The following is a 26962-nucleotide window of genomic DNA, read 5'->3' on the forward strand; positions in this document are numbered from 1 at the left end:
ACTAACCAGCTGAGTCACCCAGGTGCCCCATCCTTTAACTTCTTAAATAAAGCTTTTTTTTTTTTTTTTAACATTTATTTTTGAGAGAGACAGTGTGAGCAGGGGAGGGGCAGAGACAGAGAGGAAGAATCTGAAGCCAGATCTGTGCTCACAGCAGAGAGCCTGATGCAGGGCTTGAACTCAGGAACGGTGAGATCATGACCTGAACTGAAGTTGGACACTTAACCAACTGAGCCACCCAGGTGCCTCAAATAAAGTTTTTCTTAATAAACATCTTCAGTGTCTAGCCCCTATACAAAACACTGTTAATTCCATTAAGATTCTAGGAACATTTCTGTTTTTGAAGAAAAGCATTCATTGTATGCACAATAATTAACAAGAAAAGCATGGCCAACTGTAAATTTTATCAAATTAGTCATAACCCAGTAATTTCAAAAACAAATTCTTTCAACAAAAATGTTTAACAAATTTGTTGAAAAAAACTATTTTTTTCAGCAGAAATGTTTACTAAGAGATGTGAATACTTGTTCAGTATCTGATTTGAATGGGGTGCCCGGGGAGGGGGGGGGGCTCAGTTGGTTGAGTACCCAATTCTTCTTGATTTTGACTCAGGGCATGATCCCAGGGTCCTGCGATGAAGCCCCGTGTCAGGCCCCACGGCGCCTGCATGGAATTCTCTCTCTCCCTCTGCCCCTCTCCCGCACGCTTTTTCTTAAAAACAAAAACAAAAACACAGAAATGATGCAGAGCCTACAAAATCCACTGGAGCCTAAGGTCTCGGAAGACCTTCTAAAGGTCCTTATACCACTTCCACTCTCGAATTTCCAAGTTCTGATACTGCCCCACTTTCCAGACTCTTCTAAATCTGGCAGGCCTTGAAAGTGAAGCCCTAGTGGGCCACCATACCACTTTTGAGTTATTTACTGCTACATTTGAAAGAACCCTTGTAAATAACATAGAACACCCTCCATTTTTAGAAAACCGCGAAGCTTGATGCCAACAATTAACAATGGGAGGCGGCATAGCATTGTGGGTTGGAGGACCCATTCTGAAACGCAACGAACTCCCAGAACCACAGCTGTGTAACAAATGTCTCAACCTCTGCTGTCTCACCTTCTCTAGAATGAGAATAAAAGTGCCCTGCTTATAGTGTTGTCACAAGATTTAACCGTACAGCTGGGAACAATGCCTGGCCTAGAGTAAGCACTGTTTTTAAAATACATTAGTAGGGACCACTTTACAGCCTGCGAACTGCACCCTCTTACGTTACTTTATCTACCTGACATTTCAGTCCCACTTCAGACCTTTTCCAGGACAGTGACGAGACCAGGCACTGGCAGAAACTCCTGAGTTAGGACCCCTGCTCCCCTGGTGCCCTATGCTCTTATGCCACAAGCCAGTTTCCTGCCCCTGTCTCCTCCTCTGCCTCCTTTCACAGACGCAATCTCACAACTCCCACAATTTACGCTAACCTGGGCCTGGCCAAGCGGGAATAAATAGCCCAGGACTCACCAATTCTCCTCTAGCACCACTTCCGGTCCTGCGCAGGGACTCTTGGCATTGCAAGATGGGGCGGGGGAATGGAGCTGGGCGGAAGTGGTCCTTCCCGTTTTACGTCTGAACCCAAGGCACTTCTGGAGGTTGCCCAGAATAGTTCCGGTTTACGTTTTGTGTCTTTGTATTATCATTAAAAGAGCTCCCGTTCACTGTCAAAAGCGTACCAGGTGAAGATAAATGACACTGTCTTCCTAGTTCTAGTCATTTTGGTTTGAGATAGCAATGAGGCTGGAAGGGAAAAGGAGGCGAGCAGGAGAGGGGCGTTCTCGCTAATGGGTCCCGCGCTCGACTTCCGGTAGCCCTAAGACACTTGTTTCGAAACATGGCCATCTGCAAGGAACGGCATGCGTCGTTTCAATTAGAGCTGTGCTAACTGAAGTGGTAAGTAATATCACACACTCTTTCATTCACTTATTGAGACACTTGTCAAGCTCCGTGTTTTAGTTCTTGGGCTTGCGTCAGCATTCTGGGCGGGGAGGGTGGTGTTGGAACAGATTTAATTAGAAAAATATGTAGTATATTAGTGATAAGTGCTATGAAAAAAGGAAATTGGGCAGGCACTAGAGTCAAGGCAGTTTTAAATAGAGTTATCAGGCCAATGAGACCTGACTTTTGAGCAGAGACTTGGACGTGAGGAAAATAGCTGTCCAGATGTCTAAGTATAAGTGTTCCAGACAAAGGGAACACCCAGTGCCTAGATCCCAAGGCGGAAATGTACCTGGCTAGTTGCGGAGTTTGCGAGGAGGCTTTTGAAGAAGAGTGACCAGGGGAAGTAAGAGATTGAGGGGCTTGAGTCGGATAGGATCTCATCATTTCCATAACCAAATTTTTATTACTTAGAGGGTGCTATTGTAGGCATTTTAAATATGCATTAAAAATGAGCACGTGTGAATTAAGAGAGGAAAATGAACTTAATTCTTTTCTCTTTTGGGAATAGAGATTCGTTTTCTAACTTCTCTCAGGGAGACTGAGAAATTAAGCAATAATACTTCCCGAAACCATCAGGAAGAAAAATGGTAAGTTTTACACAATTCTTATGAATGCCTTTCATTATAAATAATTTTTAGAAATTCATTGAAGGGAAATAAAACTGCATGAACTTTCAATGGCAAGACAGAAATGATAAACTGTAGAAGCATAAAATATATGATGCCTCTAAACAAAGCCAGAAACAAAACTACTTTTAAATTCTTCAGTGTTTTCACTTAAAATGCATAGAATTTACTTTTTACAGAAAAAGACTGATTACAACATATAGATGGAAAGAGGGAGTTGAAGCTTATAGCCAGGTGTGATCATTTTAATTGGATCCTTTTGTTTGTTCTAAGGTGGGCAACTAGAGCTTGAAGTAGAAGCAATGAGAATCATGCTGTCTCCCCCCCCAACCCCACCTCACACATACTCCTGCCCTCTATCAACCTGAACATACTCTCTGACTGCTGGATACTACTGGAAGAAGAGAAATGAAAAAGGAAGCCTCAGAATAACCCCGCCAGGGGCGCCTGGGTGACTCAGTTGGTTAAGCTTCTGACTTCACTCAGGTCATGATCTCGAGGTTCCTGAGTTTGAGCCCCGTGTCAGGCTCTGTGCTGACAGCTCAGAGCCTGGAGCCTGCTTCAAATTCTGTCTCCCTCTCTCTCTCTGCCCCTCCCCCCTCAAAAATAAACATTAAAAAAATAATAACCTCTCAGAATCCCACCCCACAACGGGTAACAAAAGGAATGTTACTCAACATCAGATAAACAAAAAACAAGCAAGCAAGAGTCATATGGTTATCTCTGCACATTTAGAATCTAGAAAAACTGAGAATTGTTGTCTTTAGTGAAGAAAGGAATTGTTTTTAACACTGCCTCTCAATTTAATTACATTAAGGGAAATGGTGCAGACTATGTTTTGAAAAGTCATTTTCTTACTATTTTTCAATATATATTAATGATGTTGGGGAGTTGCTATTTAAATCAGTAATACTAACTAACCATTGTTTTCATTTTTATTGATGAAAAATTCAAACTTTAAGTATTTCCATCACAGTATTTACTGTCAAGTTTTTAGGGTGGATACTATTTTACATTAACATGTATTTATCATCTGGAGTTTTTTTTCTACTGCTGAAGTAAATTTGGAAGAAGTACAGCTTCTCAGCTATATGGATAGGTCATCTCTGAAATGGTATTTCTTTCTGTGTTTTCATTCAGATTGTCATCTTTAATCTAGTTTGGGAAATAATACAATGCATAAAGTCATCCGAAGAAATCTTAATTGTTCTCACATTCTCTCTCCTTTTTAGTCAGTGACACTGCATACAGATGTAGGTGATATTAAAATAGAAGTCTTCTGTGAAAGGACACCCAAAACATGTGAGGTAAGTATCATTATGTACATATTAAAAATGAGTTAATGCAACAGGATAACCATTTTGAAATCAAATTATCTTAACCTAAAAATATAAACATAAAAAAAAATTGTCTATAAAACCATTGTCATGGGGCGGCTAGGTGGCTTAGTTGGTTAAGTGTCTGACTTCAGCTCAGGTCCTGATCTCATGGTTCAGATTCTTGAGTTCCAGCCCTACAACAGGCTCTCTGCTGCCAGCATGGCAGCCCTCTACCCCTCCCTCACTTTGCCCCTCCCCTGCACACACATGCATACATGATCTCTCTCAAAAATAAATAAACATAAAATTTAAAAATACAAAACCATTGTCAGGAAAAACTATCCATTAGAATTATTGGCCTGGTTTCCACTTAACCTTTGAGGATCAAAAAAAGAGTAGATAATTTTTCTCTAACCATAGAGTGGCTGGTGTCTTTTTCTTTTGACTTATTTTCCTCTGGAAATATAAGTAATCATTAGCATGTTAGGTAAGATAACTGTTTCTTATGTTATTTTACTTGTTTAAATGACAAAGAAGGAAAGAATTGGCTCTCTCTATATATTCATTCAACATTTATTTATGGGGACACCTGGTGGCTCAGTTGGTTAGGCACCAACTTGTAATTTTGGCTCAGGTCATGATCTTATGGTTTGTAGGATCAAACCCCAAGTCAGGCTCTGCTGCTGTCAGTGCAGAGTCTGCTTGGGATTCTCTCTCTGCCCCTCATGCACATGGGCATTCGTTCACACGTGCACTCTCTCTCTCTCAAACTTAAAAAAAATCTACAATTATTTATGAAAGGCTATCTTGCCAGGGTCTGGGAGTACTGTAATGACCAAGAGACATTCCTTGCCTTCGTGAAACTGATATTCTAGCTGAGAAGATAAGCATTGGAGGAGGGAGGGGGGACAGGGAGGGATTCATTCTAGAAAAAAAAAGTGATTCTAGAACGTGATAATGTCTTGAAAGAAATAAAGTGTTGATGTAGGGACTAACAGAAAATAATTATTTAAAAGAAGGTGAGGGCAGGCCTAACCAAGAAAGTGATACTTAAATCACATGCAGAAAAATAATGAAGGCATCTCCATAGAAAGACATATAAAAAGAATATGCCAGGTATAGAGATAGCAATACAAAGGCCTCAAGGTAGGAATGCTTACCTCTTGTGGATGATTTTCAGAAGGATGATGGGGTTAACACAGTAAGTAACAGAAAGAAGTTATTATCACATGAGATGCAGAGGTAGGCCAGGTCATGAAGGGCCTATTAGGCCCTACTGAAGATTGTGTGTTTTATTCCAAAAACAGAAGGAAGCAAAGTGTTTTAGGCAGAGAAGTGACATTATCCAATGTAACGCCTAAAAGACATAAATACATTGTTATATTGTTTTTAGTAAATACAGTTTGTTCTTTAAATGTTTCTGCTATATCATTTCCCAGTTATTATTTTTACTCTTTTCAGAATTTCTTGGCTCTTTGTGCCAGTAATTACTACAATGGATGTATATTTCATAGAAATATCAAGGGTTTCATGGTTCAAACAGGAGATCCAACAGGTAAGTTATTCTATTAATATCTAGAGAATTGGGTATATAGTGTGAAAAAGAGGGTAGACAAAGAATAGAAAAATATATAATGTAATATTGTGTGTCAACTATACTCAAAATTTTTTTTTTTTTAACGTTTATTTATTTTTGAGACAGAGAGAGACAGAGCATGAACGGGGGAGGGTCAGAGAGAGGGAGACACAGAATCCGAAACAGGCTCCAGGCTCTGAGCTGTCAGCACAGAGCCCGACGCGGGGCTCGAACTCATGGACCGCGAGATCATGACCTGAGCCGAAGTCAGCCGCTTAACTGACTGAGCCACCCAGGCGCCCCTCAAAATATTTTTTAAATAAAATTTATTTAATTTTTATAAAATAGATAAAATATAAGCATGTGGATTGTTGTGTTGGGGTTTTTTTTTGTTTTTTTGAGAGAGAGCGAAAGTGGGGGGAGAGGGGAGGAGGGAGGGAAGGAGGGAAGGGGAGAGAGAGAGAGAGAGAGAAAGAGGGAATCTTAAGCAGGTTCCATGGTGAGCATGGACACAGAACTTGATCCCTTGACCCTGGGATCATGACCTGTGCTGACATCAAGAGTCAGACGCTTAACCAACTGAGCCACTCAGGAGGCCCTACATAGAGTTTTTATAACCAGGCCCCTTGCCCTAGCAAGAAATTTTTAGTCGAAGCTACCAGCACTTAGGTTTAAAGTAAAATATGAACAATATTGATAAGGAGGGGATTGGGTTTTTTGTAGAGATACTTTATTTTTCCAGTCTGTAAGGTGAAATTTTGAGGAGAGGACATGTCAAATTTTATTTGTATTTAACAAGTTATAAAATAGCCCTTTTGTTTTAGAAAATTAACCCTTTCTCAACTTTAATTAGATACTTCTTTTGATTTGCTTGTCTTGTAATATAGGTACCGGAAGAGGAGGTAACAGTATCTGGGGCAAGAAATTTGAGGATGAATATAGTGAATATCTTAAGGTATATCTCCAATGCATCAACATCTGGTTTCTAATGCCTTGTTTACACTTGAAACCTTTAATACATATGTTTTAGTAACACAAGTTAATGTTATTAGTATACAAACATACTTTTTTTCTAGTAGTACACTTGATAAATGCCAGGGAGAAATTATAAATGGCAGTTGTTGCCTAAAATATATTCTAGAATCTCATGATCACATGAATCTTGATATTAAGTGAGCTTATCTGTGGGCCCAACCTGAAATGTTTTAATCAGTAATGTACCAAAAGGGCCTAATGTCTCACTATAAAATTTATGTTGAATGACCTGAATCATTGGGCTTTTTTTGATAGTAGGGAGGAAAGACTTCCTGGTAGCAATACTGCCCATTATCAATGTCCAACTTTCAACATTTTCTGTTAGATCTTTGAATATTCCTGTATTAACTTAATACCTGTGGTAGATCCCAACTACGTTAAAGAGAAATGCATAGCATGGTAAAATTAGAGGTTTTTATTTCCTTTGTCATATTTTTCTGTGTTTTTCAAACTTTTATTCCTTTTTTTTTTAAGATTTTATTTTTAAGTAATCTGTGTATCCAACATGGGGCTCGAACTTACAACCCGAAAATTAAGAGGGCATGCTTTACCAACTTAGCCAGCCAGGCACCCCAAGAACTTTTTTTTTTTACTAAAAAACTAATGCATGCCTATTTTTAAAAAATCTTATTTTAAATTAAATTTAAAAAATTAAAATAAATAAGTGTCATTTCCCAGAGGTGACATCTGCTAACAGTTTATCATATGGTCTTTTAAGCTTTGTATCTGCATAGAATGATAACTTTAGAAATTAGAAAAAGAGAGATAAATTCTGCTCAGTAAGAATATGTAACTTAGGGGGTGCCTGGGTGGCTCAGTCAGTCAATCGTCCAACTTTGGCTCAGGTCATGATCTCATGGCTTGTGAGTTCGAGCTCCGCATCAGGCTCTGTGCTGACAGCTCAGAGCCTGGAGCCTGCTTCAGATTCTGTGTGTGTCTCTCTCTCTGCCCTCCTGCTCACACTCTGTCTCTCTCTCTCTCTCTCAAAAATAAATAAACAAAAAAAATTTTTTTAAAGAATATATAATTTAGTATTGTATTTCAGTTACATTAAAATATGCCCAAGAAAACTCTGAAAAAAATTCATTGCGGTGTTTATGTCTGGATGGTGGTACTAGGAGTAATTTTTTTTTCTTCATTTTGTTTTTCTATCATAAGGAAACATTACTTTGGTTATAGGAGTTGGGGTTGGGAGGTGATAAATTATAAGTCATTCTTTTCATGAATTACAAACAAGAACTTTTTAGGCATTAATTAATAACTAACTGCCTCCTCAGCACTAATCCACCATCCTATACCAGTGATTTTCAACACTGGCTATTACAGACTCACGTGTAGTTGTAAAAATATAAAATATTAAGGTCTTACAACCCCCTAAATGTAGAGAAAAATAGGAGGACTGATTAGGACCTAGATTATATTTTCAGGTTTCCTGGTGATACCTACAGTCAAGATTAAGAATCATTACCTTTAGGGGCACCTGGGTGGCTCAGTCGGTCAAGCGTCCAACTTCAACTCAGGTCATGATCTCACACTTCATGAATTCCAGCCCGGCATCAGGCTCTGTGCTGACAGCTCAGAGCCTGGAGACTGCTTCAGATCCTGTGTCTCCCTTTCCCTGCCCATCACCTGTTTGTGCTCTGTCTCTTGTCTCTCAAAAATGAATAAATGTTAAAAAAAAAAAATTTTTTTTAAAGAACCATTATCTTGATATGCAGAGTTGAGGGTGTGTATTGAATATTCACATACCCTGATCCAGCAATTCCATTCCCAAATGTTTACCCTAGAAAACTCTTGTACAGATGCATCAGGAAACAGTACAAGTGTTCCTAGAGTGTTTTTTTAACAACAAAAATCTAAAAACAACCCAAATGTCCATTGATCATAAGATGTACACTGTAGTATATTCAGTTGTGGAATAATATAAAGCAGTAAAAATCAGAACTACACACATATGTGTGTAAATCTTAGAAAGAAAATGATAGTGTAAAAAGTACTTCCCAGAAGACTACAAATAGTATGATACTACTTTAGAGAGCTCAGAAACAAGAAAAAGGAAACAATATATTTTTTAGGCATATATAAAGATAGTAGGATAATGGTTCACTTTTGGAGAGGCTGGGGTAATAGATGAGAGGAGTAGTAGGCATATGCAACAGTTTGGTAAATTTGAATTCTTAAATCTTAGAAATAGGTTATTAAGTATTTTATTAAGTTATAAGTGGTACTTACATTCTGGTGCATGTATCAAATATAACATTTGACTGGTAGTCACCTTTAGGAAGTCAATAAAGCATTAATATCTTGATGCAGTTGTATCTCCATTGCTTGTGTCATTAGTGTCCCCTGATGAATAGATAGAGAATAATCATTAGTGTTATTTATGATCTTTTATATTGCACCTCCTTGTAACACAGTTCTGTCACATCTTCAATCTTATCAGTAAAGTCTTTTTAATTCTTTTACACAAGTCCCTTTTATAACAAATAGTATCATAAATATTAAAGCTATAGGAGACCTTCCTTAGATCATCTAGTCCTGGGTTGTGAACTGACTGCCCTTGGGTGGAAGATCCACAGATGTATTATCTATGGCCATTGGTTTAAAAAAAAAATTAGGGCCATTAGGCAAGAGATAACACCATTCCTTTTGCCAGCCTCTGTAATGTTTACATTCTGTTCAATTAATTTATTATTTGCTTACCCTTGTGAGCATTTCAATTCTGAATAAACCCCTGAACTAGTCCAACCTCCCTCGTTTTACAGATAAAGAAACTAGCCACAGTCCAGTGTATGTGTGAAGAGGTTATGGGGATTTTGGTTTTATTGTCTGCCTGATTGTTTCATGCCAGCACACTGTTCCTTAATGTAAATGTAAGGATTCCTATCATACATTGGTATTGCTAAGTGTTTGTGACTGTACTTCTCTAAAGTGAAAATGAAATTAATTGGGGCACATGATTTGATATAAACAATTTACATACAAGGTTTCAGAAATATAGATAATCCAGAAACTGATCATTTAGATTAGCCCTAACAGAAACTGATTGTTTTCTTGGTCCCTGAAAGAGTTCAGGTCTTGTTTCAGTCCTATTATTTGGAACATTTATATAAAAACACAGTTAAATCAATATTTTGGCCTGTCTTTTACAGCACAATGTTAGAGGTGTTGTATCTATGGCTAATAATGGCCCAAACACCAATGGATCTCAGTTCTTCATCACCTATGGCAAGCAGCCACATTTGGATATGAAATACACAGTATTTGGAAAGTGAGTATTCTGGTTATGGTTTCCTTTGGAAATTCCTTTTGGAATTTATTTTTTAAAATAAATCAATGCTTAAAAAAAAAGAAAGCTAAATATACCTGGTAAGCCCTCCACTTACCAGCCCTGTGACCTTGGGAATTTATAACCTCTTCAAGCCTTAATTCCTTTATTTTGCGAAATAGGAGCTAATACTTTTTTCAGGATCGTTATGCAAAGTATCAGTTATATAATGGATTTCTTCTTATGAAGAAAGATGGTTCCTTTTTGTCACCAATATTCTAAGTGGTGCCTCTTCTTCCTCAACCATCTTTATCGTCCATCCCCAAGCTCAGCTCATGGTCATAATGTAAGCAGCACAGCTCCAGTCACAACATGGGTTCCAGGCAGAAGGAAGGAGGAAGAGCAAAAGTTTACTAGTTGCTTGTCAGCTGAGTAAACCCCTTTTTATTTTTATTTATTTATTTAACATTTATTTATTTTTTCAGAGACAGAGCGTGAGTGGGGGAGGGGCAGAGAGAGACGGAGTCACAGATTCTAAAGTAGGCTCCAGGTTCTGAACTGTCAGCACAGAGCCCGACACAGGACTTGAACTCACAAACTGTGAGATCATGACCTGAACCAATGTCGGATGCTTAACCACCTGAGCCACCCAGGCACCCCAAGTAAGCCCCTTTTTAAAGACCTTCCCTAGAAGGCCCAGAACTTAGCAATGAGGCCTCCTCTTACCTACAAGGGAGGGTAGGAAATGTTTTTTGGCTAGACACATTGCCATTCTTAGTAAAATGAGGTTTCTGCAAGAAGAGAGGGTGCCTGACTCCTAGGGAGGCATTTAGCAGGCTCTGCCAGAATATTCACTATAAGCACTATGCCTGGGAATTGCTTTCATAAATCAGCAAGAAGTCAACTTGTCTGTTTATTCAACAAATGTTTACACGCTCAATAAACCAAGGTACAGTTATAGTTTCTTTTATTTAACAGTTTGAATTCCAAGTTAGGTTAATGAAAAATAGAAGACTCAGCAACTCTTCTATTTCATTCCATATACATATGTCTAATTTATAGATTAATAACCAGTGAAATTAATGAAATATTACATCCTTTAGTAGTATTTGCCTGGACGTAAATAATTCAGGTTCTCTTCCTTTTATTTTCTCCTTTAAGTCACCATTCAGAATTATTAATCATTAATTACTAGGGTTTATGTTACTAGATTTGTGATAAAACTAGAGTTAAAAACAAAGTTTCTTGGGGCCCCTGGGTGGCTCAGTTGGTTAAGCATCTGACTTTTGGTTTCAGCTCAGGTCATAATCTCAGTGTGTAAGTTTCAGCCCTGCATTGGGTTCTGCACTGACAGTTTGGAGCCTGCTTGGAATCCTCTCTCTTTCCCTACCTGCCCCTCCACTCCCCACTGTCTCCCTCTCTCTCTTTAAAAATAAATAAATAAACTTTAAAAAAAAGTTTAAAAAGGGGCACCTGGGTGGCTCAGTTGGTTAAGCGTCTGACTTCCGCTCAGGTCATGATCTCACAGTTTGTGATTTCGAGCCCAGAGCTGAGCTCTGTGCTGACAGCTCGGAGCCTGGAGCCTGCTTCAGCTTCTGTGTCTTCCTCTCTCTCTGCCCCTCCCCAGCTCATGCTTGCTCGCTCGCTCTCTCTCTCTCTCTCTCTCTCAAAAACAAGTAAAAACATTGAAAAAAAAGTTAAAAAAAAAATTCTTAACCTTAGGTCCCTTAATTCCTTGCAACTGTGTTTTATATATATACAACACATTTATTTCTGGGAATACGGTACATAGCTTTCCTTTGATTCTCAAAGGGGCCCATGTCCCAAAATACTTGACCTACTGGCCTCAATTTTACATGCCCTTTTTTGCCTGAGATCTGTTTCCCATATCCTCTGTTTCTCTTATTGACCCAGGAGGAGAGACAGCTTTTGAAACTTAAAATTTAAAGACTTTAATGGTTCTACATTTGGAAGTAAATTCAAAAGGTTATTAGAAATGTAGGGGTGCCTGGGTGGCTCAGTCGGTTAAGCGCCTGACTTGTGCTCAGGTCTTGATCTCGTGCGGGGTCTTGAGTTCCAGCCCCGCATTAGGCTCTGTGCTGACAGCCCAGACAGAGCCTGGAGCCTGCTTCACATTCTGTGTCTCCCTCTCTCTCTGCCCCTCCTCCACTCACATTCTTTCTCTCTCAAAAATAAACAAACATTTTAAAAAAAGGCAAAATAGGGGGCACCTGGGTGGCTCAGTTGGTTAAGCATCTGACTCTTGGTTTTCTGCTCAGGTCATGATCTCAGGGTTTGTGGGCTCAAGCCCCACATTGGACTCTGTGCTGTCAGTGTGTAGTCTGCTTGGGATTTTCTCTCTCCCTCTCTCTCTCAAAATAAGTAAATAAAAAAATTTTAAAGAAGAAATGCAAAATAAAATGTAAATCTGTTATCTTTTTTTTAAACATTTTTTTAAATGTTTATTCTTGAGAGAGAGAGAGAGAGAAACAAGAGTGTGAACAAGGGAGAGGCAGAGAGAGAAAGGAAGACACAGAATCCAAAACAGGCTCCAGGCTCTGAGCTGTCAGCACACAGCCCTATGCAGGGCTCAAACCCAGGAATCGGGAGATCATGACCTAAGCTGAAGCCGGATGCTTAACCACCTGAGCCACCCAGGCGCCCCTCTGTTATCTTTTTTTTTAAGTAATACTATAAGTCTCCAGAATTGATTTGAGTTGAACTAGGAGGTATAATCTAAAGCCACCTTTTCTTAGCAAATGTTTTAGACTAACTTGCCAGAAGGATAGCTGTCAATATTTCTTTTTCTTGGTGAAAACATGAAGTGGGTTTGCTGTAAATGGGTTTAAGTGTCCCATTTCCCCTCCTCTTATTTTATTACTACTGTTTTTTGTTGTTGCCCAGATGTAAAAAAGTATAAAAATACCATATTTACACAATAAAGTGCAAAGTGGCCACCCACTTCAGCACCTTCAGTATAGGGCAGTACTGATTAACAACAGTGTCACCCTTACATAGTTTCTCTGGGTATTTCCCATAGTAAAGAAAATCTGTGAATGGTTATATTAGACCCATTTGTAGCTATGCTGTGGGAATATTTTAGTGGTAATATTCCTATTCATTGCTATTATCTAAAGGCATAAAAATGAATTCTTGAATTTTGGCTCATATCTGTGGTAGAAAATCAAATCAGTATTTTATTGTACACTCAACTAGGAAATTCAAAGAACTTTGAGACATTATCCTTTTCTTTTAAGGAAACTCTAATGCTATAGGTATTTCGATAGTATGTTTCATACATTTATATGGTTTCTCTTTCAGGGTAATAGATGGTCTAGAGACTCTAGATGAATTGGAGAAGTTACCAGTAAATGAGAAGACATACCGACCTCTTAATGATGTACACATTAAGGACATAAGTATTCATGCCAATCCATTTGCACAGTAGCTATAATAGATCTGGAAGAATATTTGGCAGACTATTCAGAGGAACACACCTATTGTGGTTTACCCAGTTTTAAATTATGTCAAGAGACTGCATCATCCTTCTGCTTGTTTACAACTAAGATCTTCTATGAGTTGGTGGTACCAAAGGGCCCTACACAGCTTTTATTCCCGTTATTAGAGCATATTCCTTACTAAAACTAGCATCTAATGTATTTCTTTAAGTTTAATTTCTTTTAAGCCCTTTTGTTTAATTATTACATATAAACATTCATTCTTAAATGCTGAGCCTCGGGGCACCTGAGTGGCTCAATCAGTTGAGCGTCCCACTTATGCTTAGGTCATGATCTCGTGGTTGTGAGTCTGAGCCCCACATCAGGCTTACTGCTGTCAGGTCGGAACCCACTTGGAACCTCTGTCCCTTTCTCTGTGCCCCTCCCCCACTCACACTCTCTCTCATAAAGAAACATTTAAAAATAAAAAGACACTGAGCAAAAAAACAAATTCTGAGCCTTAAATTCAAGTATTTTTGAGCACCCTAGTTACATATTCCTGCCATATCTAGTCCATATCCTAGAAGTATCCTTCACTTTGCATAGTTAGAAAGGACAAGATACAGAGATGGTCTAGAAAAACCAGCCAATCCATTTGCTATTTTCTGGTCTTTAGAATTACAGTAAAGGCACAGAGAAGTCCTATAGTACAGCAAACACTCAATTTCCCAATTTGCCCATGGAACATTTTTTTTAAGGCCTATCATTTACAGTACTGTAGGACAGAATTCTACAGGTGATCATTTTGAAAATGCGATTAGTTGGTTATAAGCACCAGTTGTGGAGTCCTGGACTGTTTGAATCACAGCTCTGCCCCCTACTAGTAACTTTAGGCAGGTTAACATCTCCAAGTTTTCTCATCCCTAAATAATATTCCCTCATAAAACTATTGCGAGGATTAAATGAGATAATGTGTATAAAACTTCTGGCATGCGGTAAGTGTTCTGTAGAGTAAATGGAAGCTGCTCTCCTAACATTTATCTCGACCATAGGGCTTTCACTGAATCAGGCCTTATCATTTATCAGGCTATCCCATTGGTTTCATCAAGAACCATATTCCACACCTTGATTAGGTTTTGGGTATTCTAAAACTGATGCCAGGTATTTACTGGTTTGTATCATTTCTGCAAATAGTTGATCTAAATAATATTTTCTTTCTTAACTACAGTTTAGAAGTTAGCTTGCAATACCCTCTTATTACCATTTATACCTTCTACTAAACTGATGTGCCAATTATACTAATAACCCTCACTTTTTAAAGTAAGCTCTACACCCAACATGGGCTGACCCTGCAATCGAGTCACACGCTGTAGGGGCACCTGGGTGGCTCAGTCAGTTAAGTGTCCGACTTCGGCTCAAGTCATGATCTCACGGTTCGTAAGTTCAAGCCCCACATAGGTCTCTGTGCTGACAGCTCAAAGCATGGAGCCTGCTTCAGATTCTGTGTCTCCCTCTCTCTCTCTCCCCCTTCCCTGTTCATGCTCGCTCTCTCTCTCAAAAATAAACATTAAAAAAAATTTTAAGAGTCACATGCTGTAGCTGCTGAGCCAGCCAGGTACCCCTAATGCCCTCACATTTTGAGTCACCCTTTTATTTTAATCATTTAGGTTTCAAGAATTAATATTAAAGCCTCTTTTGGGCCAGAATTTGGTTTGACATTTCTTATACCTGATATTTTTCTTCTCCAACTGAATGTCATTGAATTTTTTTGTCCTCACTCTTAAGAGGCTTTTACTGTCAAAATGTTCTTGTATTGACTGGTATTCCCTCAATTTTTATTCTAAACTGTCCTTTTTTTTTTTAAGTACCAATATGGTGGGTATTTGGTTCTTAGATCTCATTCTTATAATGTCTTTATTATTTTTTTAATTTTTTAAATGTTTATTTTGAGAGAGAGAATGCTTTGCCCCACAAGTGAGGGGAGGGGCAGAGAGAGAGGAGAGAGAGAATCCTAAGCGGGCTCCACACTGTTAGCTTGGAGCCCAACGCCCGCCTTGATCTCACAAACTATAAGATTATGACCTGAGCCAAAATGAAGATTTGGATGCTTAACTAACTTAGCCACCCAGGCGGCCGAATAGATAAATTTTAATACATAGGATTCAACTTTTAATCAGTTTAGAAAAGTTGATTAGTTACCATTTCACTATTGAATTTAAAAGAAAACTGATGGTTCTTTTCAATTCAGTTTGTACCAATTGTGGTAGAGGTAGAGATGGGAACTCAACATAATAACTGTAAAGCACATCCAGAATAACTGATAATGGAAATTTTAAAAAACAAATTACAACGAAAATGTTACTAGCTGCAAACATCAAAATGGTGTGGGGGAGGGGCGCCTGGGTGGCTCAGTCAATTGTCTGAATTCATTTCAGGTCACGATCATTCAGTTCCTGAGTTCAAGCACCATCAGTCTCTGCTGTCAGCACGGAGCCCACTTCAGATCCTCTGTCTCCCTCTCTGCCCCTCCCCCACTTGCTCTCCCTCAAAAATAAACATTAGAATAGTAATAATAAATAAAATGGTGTGGGGAATATAGCTAGAATAGTATTTTAGAGAGTAGAGTATAAGAGTGTAGAGTAGTGTATACACAGGAGTTTAATATATAATTAAAGCAATATCCAAAATCATTAAAGAGTTACTCCATAAATTGTGTTAGGATAACCAGTAAATTATATGCAGAAAAATAGCAAAAGAATCTTGCCTCACATGGTGTACCAAAATTCCAGATGGATAAGTTTCCGGGGTGGCGGGGGTGGGGAGAAACACCTCCAAAGAGGAATTTCTCAGTTCACAAACATGACAAAGGTAAAGATGAAACAGGTTTAATTATATGAAAATCAAACTTTATTGCAATTAAAAAGCTTAAAAGATAGAACTGTACATTCAAAAAAGCAATGAGGTATGAATGGACAAGTCACAAGAGAAAAGAGAAAATGTTCAACTTCACTAATTAGGGAATAAAGTTACAAGGTTCCACCAAAATACCATTTATTTTTTTATGAGACAAAGACTGAGTGGGAGAGAGGGACCAAGGGAGAGAGAGAATCTCAAACAAGCTCCAAGCTCAGCTCAGAGCCCAGCTTGGGGCTTGATCCTATGACCTGAGCTGAAATCAGGAGTCAGATGCTCAACTGACTGCGCCACCCAGGTGCCCCTCACCAAAATACCATTTTAAAATCTTTGCACTGTATTAATTTGTTAGGGTTGCCATAATAAAGTACCAGAAACTGGGTAGCTTAAAATTCTGTTATAGTGACTAGCAGTTAGGAGGTCAAGGCATGGGCAGGGTTATTTACACAAACGTCTCTCACTTTGGCTTGTGGATGACCATCTTCTATATTCACAAGATCCTCCTCAGTGGGTAATTATGTCATAATCTCTTTATAAAGACGTCAGTCATATTGGATTAGGGCCCATCCTAATGACCTCATTTTAACCTTAAGTACTTGGGTAAAGGCCCTATCTACAAATACAGTCACAATCTGAGGTAGTAGAGATTATGCGGGGGGGGGGGGGGGGGGGGGGGGGCATAGCATGCCCCAAACAATCATAAGCACTAACACACAAAATAGTTCATTTCATAAATGTAACTTTGGGTAAATCTCACATTAGTAACTGGCTAGGTGTGAGAGGGTTTGCTAAATTTAAAACCATTTTGAAAAAAAACACATTTTAGAAACTAATTTTGGTAGTATATATAAAATTTTTTCAATGTTCATTTTCTTTCACCCTTATAATCTTACTGTAGGGATTCTAAATTGCTCTCTGCACATGCACTGCAACTTTTATCTGTAATAGAATATAGTTGATGCCTATCTTGCAGGTTGTTAGGATTAAGTGAAAATGTATGTACAGTGCTTGGCACAATAACTAGCCCACTATGATTAGCTATCATCCTCCAAAGACCAGGATTCCCTAGGTTTGTTTAACATTTAAGTGTGCTAACTGTATCCTGAACAGCTACAAATTTCACAATTTATTGTGATTTCTCCCTCTGAAATATTTACCTTGTATTTGGTGATCTTGGCCCCAATGTAAAGATTTAAGTATTAATGGTTTTAAAGCATCTTCAAATCCATTAAGAAAAGGGGCTTAAGAAATGCAAACTACCACAGATACTTTGGAAATATGTATTCCTCATCACTTTTTATCCATAATTGTGCATCTGCATAGGGCTGGGCAATATACGTTGCTCTCCTGTGCAAGTGTGAGCAGTAAAATTATGCTTAATCGTTAATGTTTGATTTTATACATTTTCCACTAAGTTTGGAATGAATAAGCAATCATTTTGTTCAAGAAACAAAAGGGGAGGAAGGGTGCGAGGTCAGGACTGGCAATTATTTTGGTCCATTGAAGTGTAGTTTGAAGATTTTGTTGTTCAGAGGTTGTTTCCTGGCGCTTTTCCCTCACGACCTTCCATTTCCTTTTTTTACAGTTCATCTGGCCTTAACACTGAAAAGGACCGGCTTAATGCCAAAATGTTTTAACTGTGTAGGGTATCCACTTCCTGTCTCCAAAATGTTCACTCGTTTAAACTTTCAAAATCTTGAAAATTCTTCCAATCCAATTTCAGTGTGTGTGAGTCCCAGCCACTAAAGCCTTAACTAGTTTAAAATAGGTCTCAGAACCTTAGCAAATGCTGAAATCCAGACAATAATTTAGGGCTACATGATAGAAGTGGTGCTTTTCTTTTTTTTTTTTTTTTTAAACATTGTTTAGTGGTTGCATTCAGGGCGCAGGATATTTTGTATCATGCTTGCCTCACTTCTTCTTGTATCCAGCGTTCCCAAATATTTTTAAAGAGCATGGACGAGACTTTTCCACAGTACTTACGTTATTTCCTAAGACCTAGACAGTGGAAAACATGGCCGACAGAGCCGCCGTCCGCAACTCCCCCACCTCCACCTTCTGTCGCTGAGCTCCCCACCCGGCGCCTGCGCACACGGCTCCTACGTTAGTCTCCTCCCATCCCTGCGCTCTAGTGACGCGCACGCGCCGCCCCGCCCCGCCCCGCGGCGGGGACGCGCTCGCAGCGTCACCAATATTTTCGAGGAGAGTCCAGACGCTGCGGCTGTCAGCTCCATTTTGTTGTTGGAGCTCGTGGTAGCCAGCTGGGCTTATTCTGTCGTCGCGTTGCAAGCTTTTGTCTTCTTCGGCTTGGACGCTCTGGCCAGGAAGGTAAGACTCAGGAGGAAGCGGGCTAGGTGTCAAGACCCTTTTTCTGTGCCCGGAGAGCGCCCTGTGGTGCATACAACCTCTAGTACGACGACCCTTCCCCCTCCCCTCTTTCACCCTCTTGGGTCGCACGGAGGCGGCCCGCTTGTCTTCTCTGCCGAGACTGTTGCCGCGAATTTCTCCTTGAACCGCGACTCCCCGGACACGGGCGAGGCGTAGTACTTGGCTGAGCTGGCAGGGCTTGGCCGGACGCCCGTAGGCGCCATTTTGTCGTCGGCGGCCCTGGCCACCTCGGCGGAACTGTAAGATGGCGGCGGGGCGGAGGAGGCGAAGCTTCCTGCTGTGGGTGGTGTTTACTTGTCTCGTGGAATGTGCATGTCAGCCTCCTGTGAGGAACTGTGTTCCTAGCAAACGGAGAGAAAAACGCATTGAGCTGATACGAGGAGACATCACCTAAGGTCTACTCGAGTCTTAAAAGATTTAATAAAGTGAGAATCACGAGTGTCTTTGCCCTCGGTGGCGTTAACAAAAATAGGGTTTAGGAAAAGGAGAAATAATAGGATATATTTGAAGGAGGTGTGAGAGCAGTCAGGCTATCAGACATCTTATGCGTTGGAGTTTTTGCGCCCTCGATCTCCCAATATGTTGAGAGCAACCTTTAGAATATTTTGACTCCCGAGTTGTGTGCAGAGACGTGGTGGAGCCCCAGCAGTTAGTACTGGTAAGAACGATAGTGGACAATGAAAAGTCATTTCTGTGTGTGTGTGTGTGTTTTTTTTTTTTTTTCCAAGTTGTTAGGGATTCTTCTTCGAAACATTACTGGAAGGAAGGTGCTGCCCTCCTCTAAGTTGATTATGTAAGATTGCTTTTAAGATAAGCTAGGTTTTGTTATATATATACATGCCGGGGGAATGGTCATCGAAGATGGTATTTTGTGGTTTTCTAATGCCACCATTGATTTGTGTATAGTAAAAGGCCTTGGCGATTTATCTCCTTTACAGAAATACACAATAATGAGTGTCGCAAAGAACGTTTCGGATTGCATTTGATTTGGGAGGCTAGTTTCTGATACACGTTTAAATGGGGAGAGTTACATATGTGGACCTATAGTAAATTATGCTACTGACAGGAAAGGGGTAAGGTTTTTACCAAGTTGATGAATTGGACTTTCCAGCCCTCTCCCCGTTTTTTTCTTTTCCTACACACTTTCAATAAGTCTTAGCATAACATGGATAATGCAGAATATTGTTAATAGTTTGGACTCCACATTTTGGCGCAGTGCTCTCATCGGATTTATCGGTGATTTTAGATTGGCTGACAGAATTTTGAACTTCGATTTAAAAGAACAATTTAGGGGCACCTGGGTGGCTCAGTCAGTTAAGCGTCTGACTTCCGTCTGGGTCAGAATCTCATGGTTTTTGAGTTCGAACTCACATCGGGCTCTCTGCTATCAGCACAGAGCCTGCTTCACATCCTCTGCCGCCACTCCCCCCCCCCCCCCCCCCCCCCCCGTCTCTTCCCAGCTCACACTGTCCCTCTCTCTCTTTCAAAAACAAACAAACATTAAACAATAAACATACAAATAAAAGAACGATTTAGGGACACCTGGCTGGGTCAGTCGGTGGAACATGCGACGCTTGATCTCTACATGTGAGTTCCATCCCGTGTTGGGTGTTGAGATATTACTTAAAAATAAATATTTAAAGAAACAAAAATAAAAACAGTTTAAAAATCACAGCTAGAACGAATTAGCAAAGAAGAGTTTTATTAATTGAAGTGTTCAGTGCTGACAGGTGGGATACTACTTAAAACTTCTCTTTTATGTAGATGAGACACTCGAAGAGAACTTATTGCCCTGATTGGGAGGAAAAAGATTGGGACTGTGGAAAATGGAGAAGCAGCAGCAGTCATAAAAGAAAGAAGAGATCACATAGCAGTGCCCGGGAGAATAAGCACTGCAAATATAATCACTCTAAAACATCTGATAGGTAAGAATGATAATATATATGAATATATATTGCATCAAAATGTTGTATGTCAGTAATACCTCAGTAAAACGGTGGAGGGGGTATATTTTCATGATTAAAATTACAGCATCACTTAAATAAGTAGCCATGAATACCATTTGTTTCTGTTTCCAATGATGGCTTATAACGTTTCTAGAATTGCATGGGATTTTTTTGGGTTTTTTTGGTGGAGAAAGCAAAAGGTATTAAGAGTACTGTCAGTTTGAGGATATCTAGTATTAGCATAAATCATTAAAAATATGTTTTGTTTTTAGCCATTATGTGGAAAACAGGTCCATAAATGAGAAAGATTATCATAGTCGACGCTACATTGATGAATACAGAAATGACTACAGTCAAGGATGTGAACCTGGACATCGCCATAGAGACCATGAAAGCAGATACCAGAACCATAGTAGCAAGTCTTCTGGTAGAAGTGGAAGAAGTAGTTATAAAAGCAAACATAGGATTCACCATAGTACTTCACACCATCGTTCACATGGGGTATGAGCTCTTTTAAAACATTCTGTAAAGTTTATTTCCCCCTTGGGACAGGAAAACTTGAATTTGATTATTTGAGAAAGTTGTGTTTAAAAAGAAGTCATCTCAATTTAACTTGCAGGATTCTTTCTGTGTTTGTGCATTGCATAGGAAACTCCTGAATACAATACATATTAAGTAATAGAGTAACATTTTATTACTAGTTAGCAATTAATTGTCATTCCAGTGAAACAGTGGAGGTGATTAACTTAGTTTTGTGGTACTTCAAGAAATCTGATTTGTTTTGATAAATTGAAGTTTATCACAAAAGTAGAATAGGCATTTTATTTTTGTAAGATTAAGGGTTTAGGCATGCCTTTTTCTAGCAAAGCATGCTAATTCTTTTTTCATTAAGCAAACCACTTAACAGATTGGAACATTATGGGTTATGGGTTAATTTGAAGATAGTTCAGATGACATTTTAAATGACATAGTGTTATTCTTGTATGCCAAATCTTTTTTTTTTTCTCCCCAAAATTAGGACTTTAATTTTATTTACTGCTTCAATATTTGTTAGATTAGCTAGGAAGTCTTAATTTGGCCACAGTCTACTTTGACCAAGTAACTATTACATCCTACAATTTTGCAACATTAAATTAGAACACTAGAAACTTAAAATTATGTTTCAGTGAATGCTACAACTAAGCATTTTTTTTTTTTTTTTAAGAAAAACAATTGTATTATGTTTTGTTGCCTTGCCACTTTGAGTATCTTATCTGAAAATCTGTTCCTTGCCATGTTTTTCTCCTGTTAACATAAACTATGTGCCCTGTGAATTTCTGGGGACTGAATTTGAAATTGCTCCTGCCAACCGTTTGTGGCCTGGCGTGTATCTGAATGCCTGAATATCTCCCCGCTGAATGAATTTCGTATTCTGCCCTGAATTCACTCGGGTATATTGATTGGCTGGATGATCTTGGTGCCGCCCACTTGACGTTTCCAGAAGAGTCACCGAAGGAAAAGAACCAGGAGTGTAGAGGATGATGAGGAGGGTCACCTGATCTGTCAGAGTGGAGACGTACTAAGTGCAAGATGTATAGAATATTTTTCAACACTTATTAACTTTTCAGATAACATAATCTATATATAAACATTTCAGGGATTTGGAAATCTTTTTTTCTTTCTCTGTTTTTTGTTTGTTTGTTTTCCATTTCTTTTGGTGGGTGGGGATTGTGTTTTTTCTTTCTTTAGAAATTTAATATTTGTTAAGCAGAACTTCCAAAACAGTAAATCAAGTTAATAAAATGAACTTAAGAATGAAATTAGACCTAAAAATAGTTATAAATGTTTTTTGACAGTGTTGACCAGTAAAATGTCTAGTGATAAGGAAATTTGTAGCATCAACTAGAATAATGTGCATTGATAGCATTTATTATGATAAGTAAATTATTTCCACTTCTTGGTATGACTGAGCTTTATTTCTCTCTTTTAGATGAAATTGTTGATACTTTAGGAGAAGGAGCTTTTGGAAAAGTCGTGGAGTGCATTGATCATAAAGCGTAAGTTTCCTACTGTAATTGCATTTGGGGAGGTCATCAGCATTAGAAAATTTTTTTTAGCTTTAGACTGTGGTCTGATCATGAATGAGATATATTATTATATCCTTTCATTTGGTTTTTTTACTGTAATGTGGGAAATTCCCAGTAAAAGGTACTAGCACTTCGCATTTTTTAAGTATTAGTGTGTACGTAGCCTTTAATTTTAAGCTGAGAGCGGGTTTTATTGTTTTAGAAAGTATTCTTTTGTTATCCCACTGGGAAATTGTGATCCCCCCTGCCCCACATCAGTGATATAAATCAGAACTTTTCAAAGCCTTGGTTTTATGTGAGGGGTATTTGGAATTTTGCTTACCTAAGGCATGTTGAAACAATTATCAGAGTAGTTAACCTAGGAATCTGTATTTTTAGATGCTATCATTGTGATTACACCATTAGGGTTGAATACTCTTGTAAAATGGTATTACATGTTGGTTTATTCATGTTCTTCAAATTAAAATTTCTTGAGATAACGTAAGAACTCTCCTTGTACCTTTTTTGTCCTCTATTTGAATTTTTCCCCCCTTTTGAATGGCAGAGTTTTCCTAAACAAATGACTAGAGAAGGCTTCCTACTATTGGTTAGTAAGGTTTTGAGAGCTGGAGCTCCATACTATGTTCCTACTATCTCTAAAGTTTTCTGGTAACGTAGACAAAGGAAGAATTTGATAAAATATTTGCTAGGTACTATAAGGAGAAACTGTTATATGTACATGTTTTGAGTCTTAATTGGAATACAAACTGAAGTGGTCATATCCCCAATGTTCTTATTAAATTACAACTATTAACATACATTTTAGTAGAAGGACCAAAAAATTCATGTGAGTGGTGGTTTGATGAAAAAAATATGCATCATTCACATTGAGTTGCAGTTATAAGAGAGTACTTCCATATAGTACATCTGATAAAACCAAATGTTAGACCACAGATGTAAGAAGATAAATACGGTGGGTCAAAGTAGAAGTCGCACAGTTTGAAAAGAGTGATAGGAAAATGGAGTAGGACATCATCTTTAACATTTTTTTTTTTTTTTACTTGGACTTTTTCTAACAGAGGAGGTAGACATGTAGCAGTAAAAATAGTTAAAAATGTGGATAGATACTGTGAAGCTGCTCGCTCAGAAATACAAGTTCTGGAACACTTGAATACAACAGACCCCAGCAGTACATTGTAAGTATAAAAACAATTCAGAAAATTCTGTCACGTAGATTTGAATTGTAAGAAGCTGTACTCAGTTATTTTTCATATGTTTATAGCCGCTGTGTCCAGATGTTGGAGTGGTTTGAGCATCATGGTCATATTTGCATTGTATTTGAACTACTAGGACTTAGTACTTATGACTTTATTAAGGAAAATGGTTTTCTACCATTTCGTCTGGATCATATCAGGAAGATGGCATATCAGATATGCAAGTCCGTGAATTGTGAGTACTTGGCATATCTTTGAGAATGAGAATCTTGAGTTTGTTGAGACTGATCTAGTGCCAGACTGATTGGGATTTTTAAATAAAAAATGGGATCTAACCTATAGGTCTTAAAAACCTGGCCTAAGAGTAGGTATGAGGAAGATGTTGATAACCAGCTGCTGGTCAGTTCATTGCGTTTCATTCAGTAAGTAGTATATTGTCTATCGTACAATAGTACATTGTCATAGAGAAGACTGTAATTTAGCTTGATTCTTAAAAATATTAACCCGGAACCACTGGGTTAAAGAATGATAAATCTTGGCTTTGTAAGAGAAAGATACTTCTTTATTTACTTTTTGACTAGTTAGCTGTTAGCTGGCAGTGGACTAACTCTGAAGGTAGTGGGTGGTTTTCTAGCCAGCTGTTGGATGTTGACAACTTTGGATATGTGCAAAAGGCATCAGAGAGGTTTTTTGTTGTAGGGCTTTGAGTTTGGTTAGGTTTTTGATTTTCCAATTACAGCAGTTGTTTGTTTCATTCTCAGTTCTGCACAGTAATAAGTTGACTCACACAGACTTAAAGCCTGAAAACATCTTATTTGTGCAGTCTGACTACACAGAGGCATATAATCCCAAAATGGTAAGTCTTCAGTGTATTAGTATTTTCATAGTTAGAAATGAATATTTTATGCCTCAAGGTATTATGCCTCCTTAACCCATGAATTACGATTTTCAGAAACGTGATGAACGTACCTTAATAAATCCAGATATTAAAGTTGTAGACTTTGGAAGTGCAACATATGATGATGAACATCACAGTACATTGGTATCTACAAGGCATTATAGGGCACCTGAAGTTATTTTAGGTAAGTTACTTCTTAATTATGGTTTGGGAACTTCTATATATATCTTTATTGAAGCTCAGAATTCTAGTCTTAATCTTTATGGCATTTTTTAGGTCTTCAAGGAATATTGAAGTCTTTTTCTGACAGTTTGCTTTGCTTTGCAGCCCTGGGATGGTCCCAGCCGTGTGATGTCTGGAGTATAGGATGTATTCTTATTGAATACTACCTTGGGTTTACAGTATTTCCAGTAAGTGACCGTGATCTGTTTCGATGGCTTTGCTCAAGAAAAGTGCTTGTTTGTGTGGATGAGCCCTTTATTTATTTATTTATTTATTTATTTATTTATTTATTTATTTAATGTGAATGAGCACTTTAATGCAAAGTATGCACATTTAGGTAGCTTTTTTTCTCCTTGTAGACTTAACTGTAGATGAGTATAAAGAAATGAAAGTCCTGTGACTGATGCTATTGGGTATTTGTATTTCCCTTTGTAATTTATTATTTTATTTAAAAACATTTTTAAGCATTTATAAACAATTATGCTGTTGATTTAGAGAAGTCATTGGTGACCTTGTTCTGTGTGCCTTAATATTTGTTATCAGCTGTAACTTGCTAAAAGTTTGCCCTTTTTTAGTAATCACCTTCCTTGTGACCTCTCTCTGGACTAGAAGTGTAGCAGCTGTGTTAAATGAGATCAAAGTGCACAATGTGCTTAACAAGTTCTGTTTGTTATTTTAGACACATGATAGTAAGGAGCATTTGGCAATGATGGAAAGAATTCTTGGACCTTTACCAAAACATATGATACAGAAAACGAGGTATGTTTAAGAGTAGGTACATCTTTCGTACCACTTGGTTTTATATTCTGGTTAGAATTTTATGAAATGGTGAAGTTTGACAAATGCATCTTCACTTAAGTAATCTTCCAAGTCTCTAGAAAAGTGTTAATCTTTGATCAATAAAATCATCATAAGTGATGAAACCAATCACTTTTGCTAGATGTTTTTAAGTTTTCATTGTCAGCATTATAAATGAATGGGTATTTACTTTTAGGAAACGTAAATATTTCCATCATGATCGATTAGACTGGGATGAACACAGTTCTGCTGGCAGATATGTTTCAAGGCGCTGTAAACCTCTGAAGGTGAGCCTGGCCCATTTAAGCTTGGGCTTAAATGATCAAAACCTTGAATTTCCCTTCTTTTTATGGTAGAAAATAAAACGGTAATAAATGGTAGTAGAAAAGATTGTTGACTGTATTTCTTTTCCTTTCAGGAATTTATGCTCTCTCAGGATGCTGAACATGAACTTCTCTTTGACCTCATTGAGAAAATGTTACAGTATGATCCAGCTAAAAGGATTACTCTCAGAGAAGCCTTAAAGCATCCTTTCTTTCACCCCCTGAGAAAAGATACATAGATCTGTAACAGTATAGCTCTCTTGAAGAGATTTTATAGACTGTATCAGTCTAATTTTTAAATAAGTTATTTTGTATAGCTTTTGTAAATTTCTTACATTTTTTTTTATTGCCATGTTTATTTTGCTTGGATAATTTGAATTGTTAAGTAAATAGCTAAAGTAATGAACATTTTTTCCAGTAATTACTGTATAAAATGATTTATTCAGAATAAATTTTTTGCGCTTATGAAATTTAAAGGAATCTATAACTTGGTTTTAGCACCATTTTTCTTCGTGCATAGATTTCCATTCTTGGAGGTTTCCTTAAGTCTTCAGAAATAGCTGTGTTTGCATTTTAGGGATTGCCAGCATTGGAGCTTCTTCGTTCCTTCTTAAAACCAAATGTCAATGAGCCCACATTACAGGACACAAAGAAGTAGAAATTGGTCCCCAGTTTTCTTCCTCTCTTTATTCTAACCTCCCCCCCCCCCCAGTAGGATACTACAAATGGCCTCATGTCCTATGCTCAAGACTGATAATGAATGACAGAAAAGCTTCCAGAGGGGTACCTGGCTGGCTCAGTTGGAAGAACATGCAACTCTTGAACTTGGGGTATTGAATTGGAGTCCAACGTTAGGTGTAGACATTACTTAAAAATATAAAATCGTAAAAAAACTTAATAAATAAAAATAACTTCCAGAATACTCAGCAGCCAAGTTTAAGTTATCAAGTAACTTGACAAAAGGGTTT

The 26962-nt window shown here is 38.2% G+C and overlaps 2 protein-coding genes across 2 annotated transcripts; both read left to right on the forward strand.

The window, feature by feature from the left end:
• The first annotated feature begins 1668 nt into the window (after nt 1–1668).
• Nucleotides 1669–13979, forward strand: PPIL3 (peptidylprolyl isomerase like 3). The gene is made up of 7 exons (XM_047082554.1): nt 1669–1938; nt 2495–2573; nt 3845–3919; nt 5393–5486; nt 6395–6462; nt 9695–9813; nt 13132–13979. The coding sequence occupies exons 2-7, from the start codon at nt 2571–2573 to the stop codon at nt 13256–13258; spliced, it is 486 nt and encodes a 161-aa protein (XP_046938510.1). The 5' UTR covers nt 1669–1938; nt 2495–2570; the 3' UTR covers nt 13259–13979.
• Nucleotides 13980–18409: 4430 nt separating this feature from the next.
• On the forward strand, nt 18410–26470 carry CLK1 (CDC like kinase 1). Its single transcript, XM_047082551.1, has 13 exons — nt 18410–18488; nt 20313–20473; nt 20767–20995; nt 21975–22065; nt 22464–22530; nt 23619–23735; nt 23822–23988; nt 24515–24609; nt 24706–24835; nt 24979–25061; nt 25553–25632; nt 25868–25958; nt 26090–26470. The coding sequence occupies exons 2-13, from the start codon at nt 20313–20315 to the stop codon at nt 26231–26233; spliced, it is 1455 nt and encodes a 484-aa protein (XP_046938507.1). The 5' UTR covers nt 18410–18488; the 3' UTR covers nt 26234–26470.
• The last annotated feature ends 492 nt before the right edge of the window (nt 26471–26962 follow it).

Source organism: Lynx rufus, unplaced genomic scaffold (genome assembly GCF_022079265.1).
Source record: "Lynx rufus isolate CCGP_SWC_20201006 ecotype Redwood Valley unplaced genomic scaffold, mLynRuf1.p SCAF_2, whole genome shotgun sequence".
In the NCBI taxonomy this organism is placed as follows: domain Eukaryota; kingdom Metazoa; phylum Chordata; class Mammalia; order Carnivora; family Felidae; genus Lynx; species Lynx rufus.

Coding starts and splice junctions, on each gene's coding strand:
- PPIL3 (XM_047082554.1), top strand. Junction 5,487..6,394: donor TCAAACAGGAGATCCAACAG/GTAAGTTATTCT, acceptor CTTGTAATATAG/GTACCGGAAGAGGAGGTAAC. Junction 9,814..13,131: donor AAATACACAGTATTTGGAAA/GTGAGTATTCTG, acceptor TTTCTCTTTCAG/GGTAATAGATGGTCTAGAGA.
- CLK1 (XM_047082551.1), top strand. CDS start 20,313: ATGAGACACTCGAAGAGAACTTATTGCCCTGATTGGGAGGAAAAAGAT. Junction 20,996..21,974: donor CACACCATCGTTCACATGGG/GTATGAGCTCTT, acceptor TGACGTTTCCAG/AAGAGTCACCGAAGGAAAAG. Junction 22,066..22,463: donor AGACGTACTAAGTGCAAGAT/GTATAGAATATT, acceptor TCTCTCTTTTAG/ATGAAATTGTTGATACTTTA.